Genomic DNA, 18,563 nt, shown 5'->3' with positions numbered 1-18,563 from the left:
TTTCTGCAGTCTCTATAGTATAGCTGAGCCAGAAAGATTTTTAACCCTGAGCAAAACTCAAACTATATCCAGTTCTATGGTCAATCCTTTCAAGAGCTAAAAATTCAATGGAACGTTTGACAGCGAGCGGGGCGGCTGCCTGTGGTATCTGGGCGGTGGCTTCGCCACTGCTTTGTAGGACAAATTTTAAATTTTAGAATTACATTCTTTGTTGGACATAGGGCGAGTTTATTGGCAAAACTGATAAATATTTTACTGATTGAGTTTTGTGCACGGGCAAAATTGATAACTTTTTTTTGCTGAGTTTTGTAATTGTTTTTTCGTGAGTTTTGTACGTTGGCAAAACTGACAAATTTTCTCATATGAGTTTCTGCACTCTTTGTTGGACAAATTTTAGAATTACATTCTTTGCTCGACGGAGGGTGAGTTCAAGTACATTGGCAAAAAAAATGATTTTTTTTCTTCTTTCCTCTCTATAGCTATGAGTTTTGTATATTACCAATTGTCTCTCTTCACCAAATTGCCAGTGTGTTTTTCTCTTTTATACATTGGCAATTCATTTATTTCTTTTCTCAAGCAAATTCATTTTTCTTAATCTTTTCTACATTGTCATTCATCCAAATTTTGTCTCTTTTGTTACTTCTAAACAAAGTTGAGTTTGAACTTTGATTTGGTGTGAATGTATTTTACGCCTACAACTATTTCTAGTAATTTTTTTTCATGAATTTAGAGAACTTTTAAATCCGGTTTTCACGGGTATTCACATATTTGATGTTTTTTCAGTGGGTATTCCCCATTATCAATTCAAGAGACTTGTTTATCTTTTGTGACGGTTGTTATCCCAATCAAAATTTTAAAACTTCCGCATATTTTTTTCCTCCTAATCAGTGGTTGGGGCACTTAGCATAATCTGACGACAATAGATATGCTAGAAGCCTAGAATCAATGTGCCACACAGCTCCGCCTAACAGATGCTCCCTATGGTCACTTTTACATAGCTTTTAGGACATAAAATTAGTGAGTGATTTAATATGATTTTGTTGTCTCAAACTTTAAATATATTGACATGAGGGAGTAGGAGCATGTGGTAGATGGTGATGCTACTCAACGTGCAATAGTCTAGCTAAACCAAAATGCAACAGAAAGGAGCCTCATTGAAGAAATGGCTACGAAGTTATTCTACTAAGAACCCAGGAACCAGAATTTGGATCCTCTGCCGTAGATACAGTAGCCATAAGCCCATAACTGATAGGTTAATTCGATCCATACCATTACAAATAGGGAAAAGTCTAAATTACCCCATAAAATATTGGGTGAGTACGAATTACCCCCTTAGACTCGAAAAACAGATATCTTTCATCCTCAACTATTAATATATACCGGACGAACTACTCTCCTAATTCAATCCGGAGTGGTTTTGGTTATACATGGTAGTTTAGTTGGCATTTTTTTTCTAAAAAAAGGTGGGACCACCTGTCATATTCTCTCCCTCACCCTCTCTCTTCTCCCTCTGATTCTCATCCAAATTGGCTACTAGGGGTAGCGAGCGGTGAGCGGTGGGAGGCGTTGGGACCATAGTTATTAAGACCGGACCGATAAATGAACCGATTGAGCTCTCGGTTCACTGGTTTAGTGGTCGGACCACTGGTTTGTCCGGTCCAACCACGGTTTGATTAGTAATATAGAATAAATGTTTATATAATAGCACAAGCGGTACGATGGTGGCATGGCTACCGTGTGGTGCTCTCAATCCTATGACTTGAGGTTGAATCCTCATCTCCACCAATTTTCTTGGGATTTTAATCTCCGGTTTATATAAAAACCGCTCAAGTTAACCGGTTTTCTCCGATTTTAATCCCTGGTTTATATAAAAACTGCCCAAGTTAATCGGTCAATTTTCTTGAGATTTTAATCCTCGGTTTATATAAAAACCGCCCAAGTTAACCGGTTTCTCCACCAATTTTCTTAGGATTTTAATCCCCGGTTTATATAAAAACTGCCCATGTTAACCGGTTTTCTCCTATTTTAATCCCTGGTTTATATAAAAACCGCCCAAGTTAACTGGTTTCTCCACCAATTTTCTTGGTATTTTAATCCCCGGTTTATATAAAAACTACCCAAGTTAACTGGTTTTCTCCGGCCTGATTGCATGCCCGATCTTTTAAGGGGACTGGACTGGCGGGGGCTCTGGTTCCCTTTTTTTCCAGTCGAACCACCGCCGGTGGCAAGTGGCAAGCGGTGGAGGCGCCTCCTCCTCGGCCTCCAGCAGAGACGACTGAAAGGATGGAGAGGGGACACCGCCAGGCGGCGTTCCTCATCGGCGGATGGAAAGGGGACACGACGAGTGGCGGATGCGGCTTCAGGCAGCGAGTGGCGGAGGTATCCCTCGTTGTCTATCTGGTGGGCCATGCCGTTGACCGCCTAGGACCCCACGCCGTTCCTCGTCGCCCTCCACCTCCGGCTCGCTGCTTGTGGAGCCGCCTCCACCCCGCCACTCGTAGCTCACCGCCCCCAGCCACCAATTTGGGAGAGAATCGGAGGGAGAAGAGAGCGGGGCGAGGGGCGAGGAAGAGAATATGACATGTGGGTGTCACCCTTTTTTAAGAAAAAAATGCTGACTGGACTACCACGTAGGACCAAAACCACTCCATATTGAGTTAGGGGGTAATTCGTCTGGTATTAATACTTGAGGGTGAAAGATTTCTAGTTTTCGGATCTAAGAGAGTAATTCATACGCACACAATAGTTCAAGGGTAATTCAGACTTTTCCCTTACAAATATGTTATTTCAGATAAATGTCATTACAATTCGTTTATTCAAATCGTAGTCATGTCATTGAAATTTTATAAAATTAGAACCGTGCCACTACCGTCACATTTTTCATCTTTTTTTTCTTTCCTATAAGTGGGACCCACCCGTTAGATTAATCTTCTTTCTCCCCTCTTTTCTTGGGGTCTGTTTAGATTGATGTCATTTTCAACCATACCATTTTTTTTTGTCAAAGTTACTTAAAAAATGTCTACATTTAGTTTGCTGCTAAATTTAACAAATACTTTGTCCATAAGAAATCCTGCTAAAATTGACAATGCCAAAATTTGGTAAGATTTATTTTGGCTACAATCTGAACATGTCCTTATTTTCCTATCTCCCTTCACCGCTGGTAAGGGAGGTGGCGATAGCTCCTCACTCATCGGCGCCATGGGCACCGCTGCCAAGAACAGCTGCATTGACGTCGTCATCCTCCTCATTATGGCGTTGGCCCTGTCCGCGCAGCTCGCACCTGTTAGGCCCGATCGAAATCACAGCACCGGCTGTTGCTTTCTCCTACTGCCCGACGCCTAAGCCTCCGATGCCGCCTAATCCTTAAAATATAAGTATTTAGCAAGATACTAAGTACAATGACTTAGTAAAGTGGAAAAAAATATATCTTGATCGTGTAAAGTTGTCAAGGATAATGACAGCATAATTCATGCTTTCATCTGCCTCTCCAAAAAATTGAGACACGTACATGACTTGTGTAAAAGACAAATACAACAGCTGGCGTAAGTGAACATGCTGAACGGGCTGGTGCACACGGTAGTCGGCACCAAGGCCAGCGACACATGCTGCCCGCTGCTGTCCGGCGTCGCCTCCCTCGCAGGCGCCCTCCTTGCCATCCGCCGAATTTGGCTCAACAAGTGGTGGAGATTGATGAAAAAAAAAAGAAGAGAAAGAGATGATGAAGAAAAAAATGTATTTGACGGGTGGGTCTCACTTATAGAGAAAGAAGATAGAAAACATAACGGCAGTGGCACGATTATAATTTTGTAAAATTTCAGTGACACGGCTACAAATAGACGCACTGTAATAATATTTATCTAAAATGTTATATTTTCAATGACATGGATTGAATTAAACCCTTACATCTAAACTTGCGTGTCAGTGTCTCACAATACATCAGTAGTGCTACAGACAATCTCCAGTTCCCCGCTGCCAGGAACCAATGCTGGATTGCGGGAATCAACCAAAAAATGGCTATCATCTCGGGTGATCATATTACTCGATCTGACCCGTTGATCTATAGAATGGGCGGTCAAAAAACGGGTCCAGTACTCCAGTCATGTACCAACCCTTCGTCCCAAGTGCCAACTGCGCCTGTCCGATCGGTTCCGATCCGACCAAGCCACACGTCGCCGAATCCGAACAGCTCTTCCACGAACCACTTGCCCCTCCTCACGCCCTCTCCTCGTCGGTTTCGAACCATCTAGAAGCGTCGCCGCCGACTCGCCATCTCCTCTCTAGGTCACCGGATTTCCTAGCCGGCGGCGAGCTCGTCGGCTCAGGCGGCGGCGGCGGCGGCGATGGACTGGAGCTCCGTGACTGCGGAGGATCTGGTGGACGCGCTGCGGGAGGTGGACTGGTCGACGCCGCCGCGCCCCGTCTCCGAGTTCTTCTCCCGCTTCACCGCCCCGCGATCCTACTCCAAGTGGACCAGCCGCCTCAAGTGCAACCTCTACTAGTAAGTAGTACGGCTTCTATCTCGAATCTACCTCCCACCTCTGTGCCTCTCCTCACGAATCGAAGAATGAGTGAGCTAGATTGGTTGGCCCACTGTGATTTGGGTTAAATCGGGTTGGAATAGGGGGCGATGCATGAGGTGCCAACTGTTTAGATTCATTTGGAACGATACGTTAGCTGCTGCAGAGATGTTTCACATTTAATGTGTGTAGGGCATCGATCTGAATTCTACTTTTGGAGTTAAACGTGGAATCTAGATTTGATTATAACTTGTTCTGTGAGGTGTACGTTTGCTGATAATTCTAGTTAGGTGTAGCTCACTAAATCGTGACTTGAAATTTATTGGTAGCTTGGCTACATCATGGAATTTTATATGTGAGACTTAGGGGAGTATAAAAGGTGCATAATCAAAACTTCCGTGATGTTTCCATATTATAGTAAACCACACGGTTATCCTCTGAGTGTGATACAATATTTTGTATGGAACCGATGATCAACAGTAACCTATAATCATAGAATATGTGAACAGGTACTTTGATTTTAACGTGTAAATAGGAAGGCAGCATATCGATATTATTTAGGAATAGAACCTGGAAGTTCCTCTACCATTTTACATTAGAACTTATATTGTAAATACATATTTGTTTTGTACCATGTTACATCTTTCAACAAAGTTAATTTCCAACGTTTTTGCTGGTTTGCAGCTACAGGACGAACTACTTCATCTTGATCATGTTCATTCTTGGTAGGCAGAGAGACCTCTATGTGCTGTACTCCCCCAACCCCCCCATCCCTACTATTTTTTTGACTTTCATATAGTCATCTTGTGTCTCTCTTTTTGCAGGGATGGGCTTTCTCCGGAAACCAGTTTCCATCCTTGCAGCTTTTTCAACAGGCCTCAGCATTGCATTTCTCAATGACAGGTAAGTTTGGATTCAATTGAAGGCACCGTTAGTGCTCTTGGGAAGAAAGATATTTTGCACTTTACAAGCTGTTCTTCCTTTAACCTGCAAATGTGACATTAACCCCTATTTCGCATGTCGCATTCCTTCCAACACATAAATGTTGTTTGATTTTGAATCTGCTAAGCATCTGCTGTTATTATTATCAATGGATATAGATTGGGAGACATCTGCATTTCATATTTTAGCTTAAGGGCTCATATCAGCACTCTTGCACCAGTTATATGTTAACAACTTAACACTTTGTTTTTTCTTCCCCTTAATGAAATGATACGCTGTTCTTCTATGTTTTTGAGAAAAAAAAACTTAACACTCATTAGATAACTGACAGATTTTATGCTCATATGTGTATTTCTGTAGTCAATTCCTATGTTTGTCCACTCCACTAGAAATAGTGATACTCCCACTAGAACTGCTTTTTCAAATGATTCATGTTTGATATGCAGTTTTGCAGTTACATTCAATGAGAAAGTCACAAGGACAGTCAGACAATTTTCACCACATTTAGCAGCAAAGATGAGGCCACCCTTAAGGTGGGGATCCTCTCCCCCTATTTCTTCTATAACATTCTTCTTTTTTTAAAGAGTCTCAGAAGAACGGGCTAACAACATTGCTGATATTTGCAGACCTGTCATTCGTGGCCGACCAAGCTCAAAAAGATCAATTCATATTTGTGGCCGGCCTCGATGGGTTTTTGTTGTATTATTTTCTGTCGGTTAGTATAAAGCACTGACCTCCATACATACTATTCTAGACCATAGTTTTTTTTTTATAAAAAAAACAACTAAATAAATAATGAACTCAACATATAATTTATTTTATTTTTGCAGTAAGCTGCTTCCTCTGGATGACCTCATGTAGTCTCCTTACGGTTCTGTGGGCACTAATTGTTGGTCTGCTTGGTAAGGCCAAACTTGAGGTTTAAAATTTTAAAATTGTGCATGTGTGCCTAATATATAAGTTTGTGCCTTGCAGCAACCTTGCTTCACGCCAGTTTCAGAACACCTAATCTGAAAGCACGCCTGAACACATTCAGGGAGGAATTTCGAGCAGTATGGCGGAATTATAGCGAGTTTTAAACGCCCTTTTTGTCTACCCCATGTGAGTGCCTTCATCGCTGTCTTATGGTCGAAAATTGAATCTAGCGAAGGGCTTAAAGTGCTACCTGTTCTGTCAGTGCATCATTGTGGAGCTGCTTATTGGATGTCTCTGCGGTGGTGCAATGTAGAAGGACCTACTTCAGTGTGCTTTCGAATTTCTTGATTTTCTCTGCAGATTTATGTGGTAAAAATGTTACCAAGTTCCATATCTCTGCTGCCTCTTGCGACTCTTTAATTGTGGGAGATTAAAAATAGGCATGCTATTTTCTCCAGTTTATGGATTTGGCTTTAGATTGTGGATTATTCTAGTCCCCCACCACATGGATCTCCATAGTTTTAGCTTCTGGTCCAAAACTTCTACTGTATTTTGATACATTGGGGAAGGAACAGCATGTAAAAGAGACAGCTATCCTGAAGAGAAGAAAAAAGATATTGTTGTGAAATGCCTGTTATTTTTCATCGTTCTTTTACAGTAATGGCACATTTTGTTTCACATAGGTGATTTCCATTCTTTTAGATTTCTCCATCAAAAAGCTCCTCGTAGGTTTTGTAGACACTCTCGGGGTGAGCAAATCCATCTCCTCTGATTTGCTTAACCTGTCCAACATGAACAATGCATTTTCAGTTATTACAATTCCAATACAAGGCCTACAACTACAAGAAACCCTTGGCGTATCCACTATACTTGCATTTTGTTCAATAGTACTTTTTTCTGTACTGGTTACTAACTTATCGGAAGTTCAGAACTGTATGAAGTTTATTCATCCGGAATTGCATAAGATATGAAGACAGAAGTGAAACTGTTTTCTGCACTTGAGACAGCTGAAAGGTTGGATGCACTTGCCTGTTCGATTTCAGAGAGCTTGGCACACAGTTCCTCAGGAATAGACCAACCAAACAGATCCATGTTCTCCTTCAACCTCGCCTCACTGACGCTCTTGGGAAGCACACTCTGACCCTGCTGAAGACCCCAGCGCAGAGCAACCTGAGCCGGAGTTCTTCCTAGCATCTCGGCTACCGATGGCAACACCGAATCAACGGCGATGCCCTTCATCCTGCCCAATGGAGCATACGCCTGCAAGAATCATGTGAGCAGTGAACCACAGCACAATGCTACTACTACATATCAAGTGATCGATGAGCTCAGAAACATGCAGGACTTACAGAGAGATGAACGCCACTGGTGTGGCAGAACGCTCTGAGCTTCGCCTGCTGCCAGCCCGGGTGGCACTCGACCTGATCAACGGCCGGAGGGACGCGGGCGACGCAGAGCAGATCGCCAAGCTTCTTGGAGGAGAAATTGCTCACGCCGATCGCGCGAGCTTTGCCTGAATCGTACAGCTGCTCCATCGCTCGCCAGGTGCTGGGTATGTCAGGCTTGACGAAGTTCTCTGGACTGAGCTCCGTGCCTTTCTTGATCTGAAACGGCCAATGAATCTGCAGAGATTGCACCGTTGGGCACCTGTCAGAAGCAGAGCAAAATGGCAAACCTTTCACTGTCTACGTTTACGCTGATCATGATGAGCTTACCAGATACAGATCAACGTAATCCAGCTGCAGATCTTTCAGTGTACTATCCATTGCGAGTGGGACATCTTCAGGTGCGAGGTCGCTGCACCTGCAGAGTTTGGGACGTCTTCAAGAGGAAGGGATAGAACATAATTCGAAATAGCAGAATAAACTTGCACTACTAGTAGCGTTCAGAAGTTGAGGTCGGTCAATAGAAGGAACAAGACAGCAGCAGTCAGCACCATATCTTGGAGGTGATGAAGAGGTCTTCCCGCTTGACAACCCCATCATCGAAGAGCTTCTTCAGAGCACCACCAATCTAGGAGCACACACAAAAATCACTCTCACAAGTTAAACCGGTGCAATTCATGCCAATCGAGGATAGAACACTCAACACTTCAAAGATTTGCAGGGAATAGCCTTACTACCTCCTGCTCGTTCTTGTACAGCGGCGCGCAGTCTATGTGCCGGTACCCTGCCTGCCACAGCAACTCAGCAAGTAAACTTAGAACAATATATGCATATGGATACGGGCGTACAAGTAAACAGCAAGTGTTCAGAGAGACCGACCTTGACGGCGGCGGAGACCACGTCGGCGACGACGCCGGTGCCGGCCTTGTAGGTGCCGAGGCCCACCGAGGGGATGCGTGCTCCGGTGTTGAGCGTGAAGTGGGTGGCCATGTCCTCCGGCTATCCACACGCGCCTGATGCTCTGCTCTTCCGCCGCCGGCCGCGTGCGAGACAGATTAGATATGGGGCACGTTTTGGAGTCGCTTGACGAAGGGAAAATCAGTAGTAGAAAATCAGGAGTATTGTTGAGATGCCATGTCTTTTAAAAAACGGAACAAGCTCTTCAACAGAGGCTGCGCAAACGACCGAGGAGGCGAGGACCTGTCGCGATTATAGTGTGAAATGAAATCCGAAGCACATTGAGGTGCTCAACCAGGGGTCCCGCATGTCAGTGACAGCGTATGTCAGCCGGCGGATCCCACCTGCCACCTGCAAGAGAATTGCTTTCCGCGATGCTAAAATTGCAATCAAGAACAAGTGACAATTATCAAATGAAAGGTTCGGCTTAAGAATGTTACTATTAGGATAACTAGGAAGGTGGCCCGCGTGTGCACTTATATTTTTAAAAGATAAGATTATTGTTTGTTCAGAAATTTTGTCTCATAAATTTAGGGCAAACTAAAGTTTGGATAATGTTATTTTATAATAAATTAAAGGTTCTGTTTTTCTCGAGGTATCTTAGAAAACCATTCACAAACTTTTGAATAGGGGATGGATTAAGTAATTACAACTTTTGAATCATGTTTTTTTTCTCGAGTAAATAAAAAAGTATTGCTAGTTAATTATCATACAGTCCATCTATATACATACGTGTAATAAATAAAAAATGTGAGTGCATGATACTCAAAATTCTAGAATTTTGATTAAATCATCTCATGAAGACGCATGATATAGTAATAAAGGGAGGGAAGCATATGCATGGGAAAAAAAAAGAAGAAAGAGAAAAATAAAAAAGGGAGGGGAGGCATACGTACCCATGCACGTAGGTGCATACCTATGATGAGGTGGGACCTCGTAGTATTTAGTTTGTTCTAAGATCAATTTAATCTAACGGTTTATAATATTGGACCTACCGATTTAAGTGAAAATCAAGTAACTGATACTTTGTCTTTTTTTTCTTAGAATTTCTAATATTTGCCCTAATTTATTAGAGTATCACGTGGCAGCTTGAGAGCATTTTAAGGAATTTTAAATGACTAATTAGAATATTAACTGCGCAATATATATGTATGGGACGTATGGTAATATTTGTTCCAACTTCGTCCATGTTTATATATATGTAGAGAGAAATTAATTTTGTGGCTAGCAAGCCATTAGATGTCTAATTAATAGCAATTAATTTTGACACCTATTTACAATTGTTCAGAGTAACTCTTACATATTCATCTTACGACTTCGATGATCCGTTGATCACCAATTTACTGATCACCATGACTCGCATGAAAAAAATATGTAGTACTTAAGGTTTAGGATAGCTGAAATTGATGAATTATATAATTTATGTGATAGCTATTTGAGGGTATAAACGAATGAATTGACTTCTAAAAAGTTATAATGTTGTTTAAAGAAGACACCATTTAGAAACTTGGAAAGCGTGCAAAAAAAATCCAAAATATGGAATCGGGAAAAAAAGAGAGGGCCTTAAACTCCCTTTATCACCCTTGTCGTACTAAGAGTTCTATTGATATTCGTCAATATTGCACTCACATTTATAACATAATGATTCCTTTCACCTGTACGGATAAATAGTACAAAATCCAAATACGACATAACACAAATACATTATAATTATTATGTAATCAACTCTCGGTTTCAACTTAAACAGAGCTAATTAGTGTTGAGAAAAACACAACCCATGGTGCTTAATTATTCTCTCGCTGCATCACCTTTAATTTTATTTTTATGTTATTAACAAAATTAATCATCTTCATATATGATTTGATATGTGGCAAAGCGGTAGCGCTACAGCGGTTGTGATCACCTTAGATGTCTTAGACACTACGCTTTGTCACACGTGCGAAAGGCCAAGGTGCAGACGTGCGTTGTGCAGCAGGCAAAAAGAGAATTTCGGACGCTTTATTTATTAGCAAACAATAGATCCAATGATTATAATAATATGTCCACCAGTTCTACTGTAAGTGTAAATTAGTTAATATAGATTTTAAATTGTTAATATAATGGATACACAATATAATGGTGTAGACCTTATTTTGAAACAGTGCATTACCTGAGAATAATAGACCAATGTAAAAAAGTAGATCCGATAATTTATATAATGGGGCCATCAGTTTAAGTGCACGTATAAATTTGTTAATATGATATTGTTTATTTGATAGGTACACAATATAATTTTGTAAAATTTATTTTAAAATAGTGCATTATTTGAAAATAATAGTACAAAGTAAAGAGTACACCGGTTTAAATTATATGATGGTAGATTCTTTGTTTGTAAAATTATTATTATTTAAAAAATATATCCATTATATATATAAATTGAAAAAAGAAGAAAAAAGGAAAAAAAGGGGAGGAAGCATACGTACAGTACGTACGTATATACTCCACCTGCCAATGCGCGGGAGGAGGATAGGTGGAACCCATGGTATTTAGTTTGTTTTAAGATCAATTTTATCTAACGGTGTGTAATATTGGACCCACCAATTTAATTGAAAATCAAGGGATAGATGTTTTGTTTTTTTCTTAGAATTTCTAGGATTTTCTCTATTTTATTAGAGCGCCACGTGGCGGCTTGAGAGCGTTTGTAGGAAGTTTCATGGACTTTTATTATATAATAGAAGATAGATTTTTTACCAATATGTATTTTTGATCGGTAATTGTAGCAAAGTCGATTCTTATCTTTATATGGTGTCTTCTTCACCACATTTTACATCTTACTTGCTATCTTACTATTAAGCTTCTTCCTTTATGACATACAACTCCCGTCGCCCCAGGGCAACGCATCACGGCAGCACCACCCCTTGGTTATGGTTTTGGATGGGGGAACAGGTTAGAAGATGTGAAGTGCCCCTCTTCGGCCTGCTCCGCCCCGCTCCCGTGCGCCGCTTCCGCCATCACCGCTTGCTCCGCCATGGCCCACGGGCCACCGCCAAGTACGGGAGGGGATCGGGATGTCGATTTTGGTTGTGAGGGGATTTAGAGTGGGGGCAGTGGATTTGTTTGAATAGGTGAGGGTTAGTAGAGTATTTACATATTTTCTTAGTCAATTTTCTAATTTCTTGAACTCACTTTATGTGGGACTGGACATCTAAACCAGGGGTAAACAGATTATTCAGTTCGAGAAAATTAAGGGTAAAATTGTAAAGTCTACTTAAGTAGGGGTAAAATCACAATTACACCTAAAACATGGGAATTTAATAAATGTACTCTTAAAAATAAACCTAGATATGATGGAACATATTCTATTATTACGAATCTAGACAATCAGATTCAAATTCATAGTTTTAGGAGCTGTTTAGATTTGTAGTATTAAGATAGTCATATTCTATCTTAGATTTGTTTTTTATGAGACAGAAGAAATACAGTCAATATCATGGCTCAATAGAAAAGGGAAGTGCACAAACGACGGCACACCTTCGGTGCTAAGAATAAAAACAGAAAGAAGCTATAATCGTTGGTGAGGCATGGCTGAATACCAGCTACCAGCAGCAATTCAGGGTACATATATAATTTCTTTTTGTTGATTAGCCTGCTAGGCTGCTAAGTAATTTCAGCGAGGGAATTTGATGATCCAAGGACATAGTCAAACAAGTAGCACGGGAATAACGGGATAAATGATGCCAGATGCGAAGCACAAGCACCAAAATGGCATTCCAGTTTTATTCAGAGGAGCAGTAAAAAGGATTTCCAAGGGAACATGATGCTGCTGATCAAGCACTTCATTACATAGGACAGAGGAGCTCGAGAGCACTGAACCACCAAACATTAAATATGCGTAAATTTGCTAATACAATCAATGTTCAATAAGCGTGATTGGCACTGACGGAACTCCTAAATTTCCCTGTCCCAGAGCTCCTCATGGGTCTTGTAAACGCTCTGTGGATTGACAATGAAGTTGCCCCTGAGCAGCCTAACCTGAACACCATAAAACAATTAACGTCAGAAATAACTGGTGTACTGCTATATGAGTTACTGGAAGGGGTGCAAGATATTGAATTAATGAGTGAGCTGTACTAGATTGATGGCAAACAAAATACTACCACACTGCGCAAGACCTACAAAATTGTCCTGCGGCCACTAGTGAGTACTGGCAACATAAAGCCAAACCTGAACAGACAGTTTGTCATGTCACATGACATTACAATAGAAAAGCAGCAAATGTAATGAGAAATGAAACAAGTAACATAATCATCAGAGATCGAAGCTGAGTAAAAAATTGCTCAGATATTACAAATTACAAAGAGTAGCCTTGAGCATACACGTCACTGCATTATCATGTGTGATCTCTGAACTATATAATTGATGCTTGTTGCTGCGCATATGTTTCCCTGAACAGGTGTAATAAGGGATAAAAGAATGTTCCTAAGAGTATCCTGGCACTGATGTTCCAAAACAAGCAGATGCTAACAAACAATACACTAAGTTTCTACAATCTAGTATGCTTCGAGGTAAACAAATTTCTTTGGAGAGTATTTACAAGCAAATTTGTTTCCAAGGATAAAGGTTGTCATATAGAATTAAGAAACATTTTATGGAGAACTTTTGCAACATCAGCTTGCTCTCTATATATAGCCCGGTATCAATTGTTACCAAGTATCAATGTAATTTTATCCCAATCATATGAAGCAAACACTCGCTGTTAAGAAACAGTCTGTTCACATGTATGAAAAGTGAAAACATAGATGACAAATATAGGTGCTCAAAGAAAGTTGAACTAACCTGCTTAATCTCCGAGAACTTAGCAAGCAAGTCCTCTGGAATAGACCAGTCATAAACATCTAAGTTCTGCTTTATCCTTTCTTCACTCACACTTTTTGGGAGTACACTGTGACCCATCTGAATGTTCCAGCGCAGCGCCACTTGTGCAGGAGTTTTGCCAAGCTTCTCTGCAATCGAGATAATGATGGGTTCCTTAAGGACATTGCCGTTCATAAATGTTGAACCAGGTGAACCTAGCGGCGAGTATGCCTAAAAAAGGAGGAAGAAAAGGATCAGTAGGTTTCAGAAAAGGAAAAACCACAGGTGTCATTTGTTCATTACTAATATCAGTCAGAGGATTGACTCAGTTTTTTAGTATGTAGACTTACAGAAAGATGAATGCCCGTTGACTGGCAAAAGTTATGCAGCTTCATCTGCTGCCAACCAGGATGGCACTCCACCTGGTCAACAGCTGGAGGTACACGGGCTGCAGCAAGCAGGTCACCCAATTTTTTCGATGAGAAGTTACTCACACCAATGGCACGACTTTTGCCAGAATCATATAACTTCTCCATTGCTGCCCAGGTAGATGGGATGTCAGGTGGTAAGTAGCTTTCAGGTTTGCCAATGCTGGATCCCTTCTTGGTTCTGAATGGCCAATGAATCTGCATAAATATAATGGTGATTAGAAATTCTGATTAGTGTAACAAGATGCTGAAACATTTTAACAAAGGAATCTGCTAAATTAAAAGTTAACCACAGGTATATGCCCCAATTTATGTGGAGAGTATACTTCAATGTAAGTCATTCAAGGTGAACAATCGAACTGATACCAAAACAAGGAGTACTTTGTTTATTGTGGTTGCATGGATGAATGATAAAAGGAAATTGTCATGCAAATATGCAATGGACTAGCAGTCTAGCACATATAACAGAATGCTGATGATTCTGATATGGATGGCTCAGGTGTATTCCATAGCAGATTGCAGAAATTTTGCTGGACAATGTAACATTAGCTATCAATGCGCACTGACAAATGGGGAGACCTATTCTGCAGCATATAGAAATAGAGCTAGTTGCTATAGGTTGATGATGCCAATGATTCCAAAGCAAGACCTTGATGGTGGAGAGAACAGAATCAAGCAAGTCACATATTGAACCAAATTCTTAATAAAAGAAGATACGTACGAGGTAAAGATCCAGGTACTCAAGCTGTAAGTCATTCAAGGTAGCATCTAGTGCCTCAGGCACATCCTCTGGGGCATGATGATCACACCTGACAAACATACCCATCACCTCTGATCAGTTGAAGTAAAGCTCCAAGCAAGCACTGGAATTCCAATTCAACTGCAAAGACATAATTACAGGCCAATCACACATAAATTTGAGGTTACCATAGCTTAGACGTGATAAACAGATCTTCGCGTTTGACCACACCCTCTTCAAATAGCTTCTTCAGAGCCAACCCTACCTGAAAACCCAAAATGTGTTTGTTAATTGTTTGTTATATTACTTGTCTTGAAACGAGATAATATTGGACCAGGTGTAAAGCACGTGGTAGTAAGCAAGAAGGGTAAGTGCTACTTAGTTTTGAGTAGTGCGGATTATACATGCCCTAAAAGTAGAGCGGATCTGCCCCTACTTTCTTCCTTCTTTTTTGTGAAGGTGTCATCAACCTTTCTAAAGCGATTTTGCTATATCTCACTCGAAAGATTTTTTCTTATCTCTCACTCGATTTTCTCACTCAAATTTACAGTGCATTTTCTTGTAAGTTATAGTGTAATTTATGAAACTTACACTGTAACTTTTGTAAGTTACACTGTAATTTTTGAATCTTCGCATGTAAATTTTAAATTTTGTATTGGATTTGGTCTTTTTCTTGAGGATATGGTAATTTAGTGTCCATTATAGTGTTTCTTAATTGCTTTTTGCTTTTTATTATATCTATCGGATTTTAATCCAAAGATTAAAAATCTGTGTGATACGATTATAAAAATCTTTCGAAAGATGTATAGGTACTCCCTTCTAAAGTACTAATAGTTCACTGTCCATATATATAAAATGGATGAATCTTCTTTGCCAAATATAAAAATGAAGGAGTAGAAGTTTCCAAATACTTTTTTTTGTGCCTTTCTTCTGTTATTATCACCCATGTTACTAATGCAAAATTCATACGCCAATCGTTTCAAACAAGAACACGCAGAGTGATGCCCCAGTAATTCGTGAACGATTCAGAGCTTTGGAGAAACCAAGTTACCTCCTTTTCGTTGTTGTACGCACTGGCGCAATCGATGTGCCGATACCCCGCCTGCACGATCCGAGAACAGTATTACATTGATTTGCCAGACATAATAAGCCAAATGGGGGAAGAAACGAAAAAGGGGAGGAGGAGGAGGAAGCGCGGGTGAATGGGGGAAACCTTGACGGCGGCGTAGACGGCGTTGCCGACGACGCCGGGGTCGGACTGCCAGGTGCCGAGGCCCACGGAGGGGATCTTGGCGCCGGTGTTGAGCACGAAGTGCTTCGCCATTTCCGCCCCCCTCTCCCTTCCCACGGGTCTCCCACCACCTCACTGTCTCTCACTCACGCACAAGAACGGCCGCGAGAAGGAGAAGGAGAAGGAGATCGAAGCGCGCGCAGCACGGGAACCCGGCGGCGGCGGCGGCGGGCGGCGAGGTGGGAGTAGTGCGAGTGATCCGCTCGGCGAGGTTGGTCTCGACTTCTCGAGCTCTCGCCGGCTTTCCGGGGTTTCGGGACGAGGCGTTCACCGTGTTTCCGTTGCGGTGGTGGTGTGGTGTCTGCGCCAGGTGGACGTGGTTTGGCAAATTAATAGCGGGGGCTTTGGCTTAGATGTGCCATCGTGTGGATAGCTTAGCCCGTGACAAGGACAGCCCATTATGGGCGCATTATTAGTACTCCCTCCGTCTAACAGCCATGACTTTTCGTGTCCAATTTTAATCGTTTGTTTTATTTAATTTTTTAAAAAAAACTAAAAAAAATATGCCACGAGTAAAGTACTATTTATGTTTTATCATCTCATAACAATAAAAATACTAATCATAAAAAAAATTTAAATAAGACGGACGATCAAAGTTGAGCGCAGAAACTCATGGTTGTGTTTATTTTGGGACGGAGGTAGTAGATACTTCCTCCATTACAAAATATAAGGCACAACCACCCTTAACCCAAAGACCAAGAAATAATTATTATCATCTTGTAATTTGGATTATCCTAATAAATATAATGTATGCATCCAATAGGATTAGATGTCATAGTTAATTGCATGCTTACATGCATGTCTTATATTAGAAACATCTTTAAAAAAAGTGGTTGTGCCCCCTTTGAATCATAGGAATGAAAAAAACGGAGGAATAGGAAAAACATAGGATTCTCATAGGAATACAAGTGTAAAACAGAGAATTACAAAACACAGGAAAAACATAGGAATAACCATTTAAAAAACATAGGAATGACCATTTGATTGAGCTGTAGAAAAAACACAGGAATTTGAGGAGATATAAAGACTCAAAGAATTCTTAACATGAGGTTTTACCTCATGCTAAATTTTCTCCAAAACTTGCATGGGAAGAGGCATTCCATAGGAATTTCATAGGATTCTATAGGATTCATTCATTCATTTGATTCACAGGGCTATATAGTAAAAATTTCTATAGAAATAAAATTCTTTAAAATTCCTATGAATTTTCTTTGAATCAAAGGGTGCCTTATATTATGGAATGGAGGGAGTACTAGCGTGACCTCTAGGAGGAGTACGTTTTTGCGTCTACTTGCTTCAATTGTCTCTTGTCCTAACGAGTATCATTACTCGATAATAGAGGTCCTAACCACGTACTACTCCGTATTTGTTTCAATCACGTCTTTGTTATTCATTCATGTAGTTCCTCTCCGGGTTGACCTCGTGGCGTCTTGCGTAAGGACTGGTTTTTGACAATAACGTGCACCAACTGTTGGCCGCATGTGGCCGCTTTTGCCGATTCGCCGGATTCGGCCGGGGGAATCTCCGGCCTAAAGGAGAAAACGGAGAAACCTTTTTTGTCCACATCGCACACGGTGTAGTTTTGACCCCCGCCGCCCCGCGCAGCGCGAGATGCCGAACGCATGGGGACACACTCTCAGCATCCGCCGCCGGCCGCCCCGTGGTGTCACTGCCCGCGCTTCCGCTCCGCGCTCCACGAGTTCGGGTCGAGGCTGAGGCCGACGCGACACCACGTCGATAGCGTTGTGTCCGTGCGAGGCTGCGAGCTTGTCGCAACGGAAGCGTAAGCCGTGACGCGGAGCGGCTCTATCGCTGTCGCTGTGGCGCGCGCGACCGTTTCCTGTGTCTGTGTTGCCATCTCTTCACTCTTCTCGAGCTGTTGGAAGCTGGAACCGTAGGCTGGGCAGCAGCTGAAAATAATGACTCCACCCGTCCATTGGCATTCCTTGCAATGCCGAATTTACTATTTTCATTCTCATTCGCCACTCGAGTCGATGGTAAATGAGAATAAAATTTTAAGAGAGTGTTATTTAGACATGTATATTTGGAAGAATGATAAATAGTAAATTCTCATACTGGATTCTAAGGGGCTTCTTGTTGTTTATTGATCACCTGATTTTCTTAAAAAATGTAGCCACTTGTTTTAACGGTTGAGATTACTCCAAGATCTGTGCTACCCTTTATAATTCTAATCCTTACCCCTCCTCACTTCTTCCGACCAACCACATCGTTGTCGTTGCCTTCTACATCTTTCGTCCCCTAACTTATTCCTTCTTTTTCCCTAGCTAGATACATAGTAGCTCGTCTACTTCCACTACCCCCTCCATCCAAAAAAAACCATCCTAAGTAAGAATTGGATACTACATGGTGTAACAAATCGAGCACATGGTATAACGAAATCTGGACGTCACATCCTTGCCTAGGTTAGCTTTTTTTGACGGAGGGAGTACGTCTTTCAGTCTAACGTCATTTCCCCTCGCCACGCCTCCACTCTTCTATCTTATCATTGTCCCAACTTCCTAACCACATACCCCCTCCGTCCCATAAAAAACTAAC

General features: G+C 41.4%; 3 protein-coding genes across 3 annotated transcripts; 1 reads left to right on the top strand and 2 right to left on the bottom strand.

Moving 5' to 3' along the window:
- Nucleotides 1–4,195: 4,195 nt before the first annotated feature.
- LOC4327478 (PRA1 family protein A1) lies at nucleotides 4,196–7,002 on the top strand. The gene is made up of 8 exons (XM_015766853.3): nucleotides 4,196–4,498; nucleotides 5,202–5,242; nucleotides 5,342–5,420; nucleotides 5,906–5,992; nucleotides 6,086–6,174; nucleotides 6,290–6,361; nucleotides 6,435–6,560; nucleotides 6,637–7,002. The coding sequence occupies exons 1-7, from the start codon at nucleotides 4,341–4,343 to the stop codon at nucleotides 6,536–6,538; spliced, it is 630 nt and encodes a 209-aa protein (XP_015622339.1). The 5' UTR covers nucleotides 4,196–4,340; the 3' UTR covers nucleotides 6,539–6,560; nucleotides 6,637–7,002.
- On the bottom strand, nucleotides 6,992–8,873 carry LOC9271397 (aldo-keto reductase family 4 member C10). The gene is made up of 7 exons (XM_015766852.3): nucleotides 8,639–8,873; nucleotides 8,497–8,547; nucleotides 8,311–8,387; nucleotides 8,090–8,177; nucleotides 7,724–7,996; nucleotides 7,404–7,634; nucleotides 6,992–7,156 (listed from the first exon to the last, which is right to left on the bottom strand). The coding sequence occupies exons 1-7, from the start codon at nucleotides 8,747–8,749 to the stop codon at nucleotides 7,073–7,075; spliced, it is 915 nt and encodes a 304-aa protein (XP_015622338.1). The 5' UTR covers nucleotides 8,750–8,873; the 3' UTR covers nucleotides 6,992–7,072.
- Nucleotides 8,874–12,415: 3,542 nt separating this feature from the next.
- Nucleotides 12,416–16,310, bottom strand: LOC4327476 (aldo-keto reductase family 4 member C10). Its single transcript, XM_015787251.2, has 7 exons — nucleotides 15,930–16,310; nucleotides 15,768–15,818; nucleotides 14,905–14,981; nucleotides 14,699–14,786; nucleotides 13,900–14,175; nucleotides 13,532–13,780; nucleotides 12,416–12,727 (listed from the first exon to the last, which is right to left on the bottom strand). The coding sequence occupies exons 1-7, from the start codon at nucleotides 16,038–16,040 to the stop codon at nucleotides 12,644–12,646; spliced, it is 936 nt and encodes a 311-aa protein (XP_015642737.1). The 5' UTR covers nucleotides 16,041–16,310; the 3' UTR covers nucleotides 12,416–12,643.
- Nucleotides 16,311–18,563: the final 2,253 nt, after the last annotated feature.

This window comes from Oryza sativa, chromosome 1 (genome assembly GCF_034140825.1).
Source record: "Oryza sativa Japonica Group chromosome 1, ASM3414082v1".
NCBI lineage: Eukaryota > Viridiplantae > Streptophyta > Magnoliopsida > Poales > Poaceae > Oryza > Oryza sativa.
The sequence above is the reverse complement of the archived record's forward strand: the minus strand, read 5'-3'. Positions and strand labels throughout refer to the sequence as shown.

Bases quoted from the DNA above. Each gene is read 5' to 3' on its own strand.
- LOC4327478 (XM_015766853.3), top strand. From the start codon at position 4,341: ATGGACTGGAGCTCCGTGACTGCGGAGGATCTGGTGGACGCGCTGCGG. The intron at 4,499-5,201 runs GTAAGTAGTACG...GCTGGTTTGCAG, and splicing joins CTCAAGTGCAACCTCTACTA to CTACAGGACGAACTACTTCA. The intron at 5,421-5,905 runs GTAAGTTTGGAT...TTTGATATGCAG, and splicing joins ATTGCATTTCTCAATGACAG to TTTTGCAGTTACATTCAATG.
- LOC9271397 (XM_015766852.3), bottom strand. From the start codon at position 8,749: ATGGCCACCCACTTCACGCTCAACACCGGAGCACGCATCCCCTCGGTG. The intron at 8,548-8,638 runs GTCGGTCTCTCT...TTGCTGTGGCAG, and splicing joins TGGTCTCCGCCGCCGTCAAG to GCAGGGTACCGGCACATAGA. The intron at 8,388-8,496 runs GTAGTAAGGCTA...GTGTGCTCCTAG, and splicing joins TGTACAAGAACGAGCAGGAG to ATTGGTGGTGCTCTGAAGAA.
- LOC4327476 (XM_015787251.2), bottom strand. From the start codon at position 16,040: ATGGCGAAGCACTTCGTGCTCAACACCGGCGCCAAGATCCCCTCCGTG. The intron at 13,781-13,899 runs GTAAGTCTACAT...CTCCTTTTTTAG, and splicing joins CAACGGGCATTCATCTTTCT to GCATACTCGCCGCTAGGTTC. The intron at 12,728-13,531 runs GTTAGTTCAACT...TATGGTGTTCAG, and splicing joins AGTTCTCGGAGATTAAGCAG to GTTAGGCTGCTCAGGGGCAA.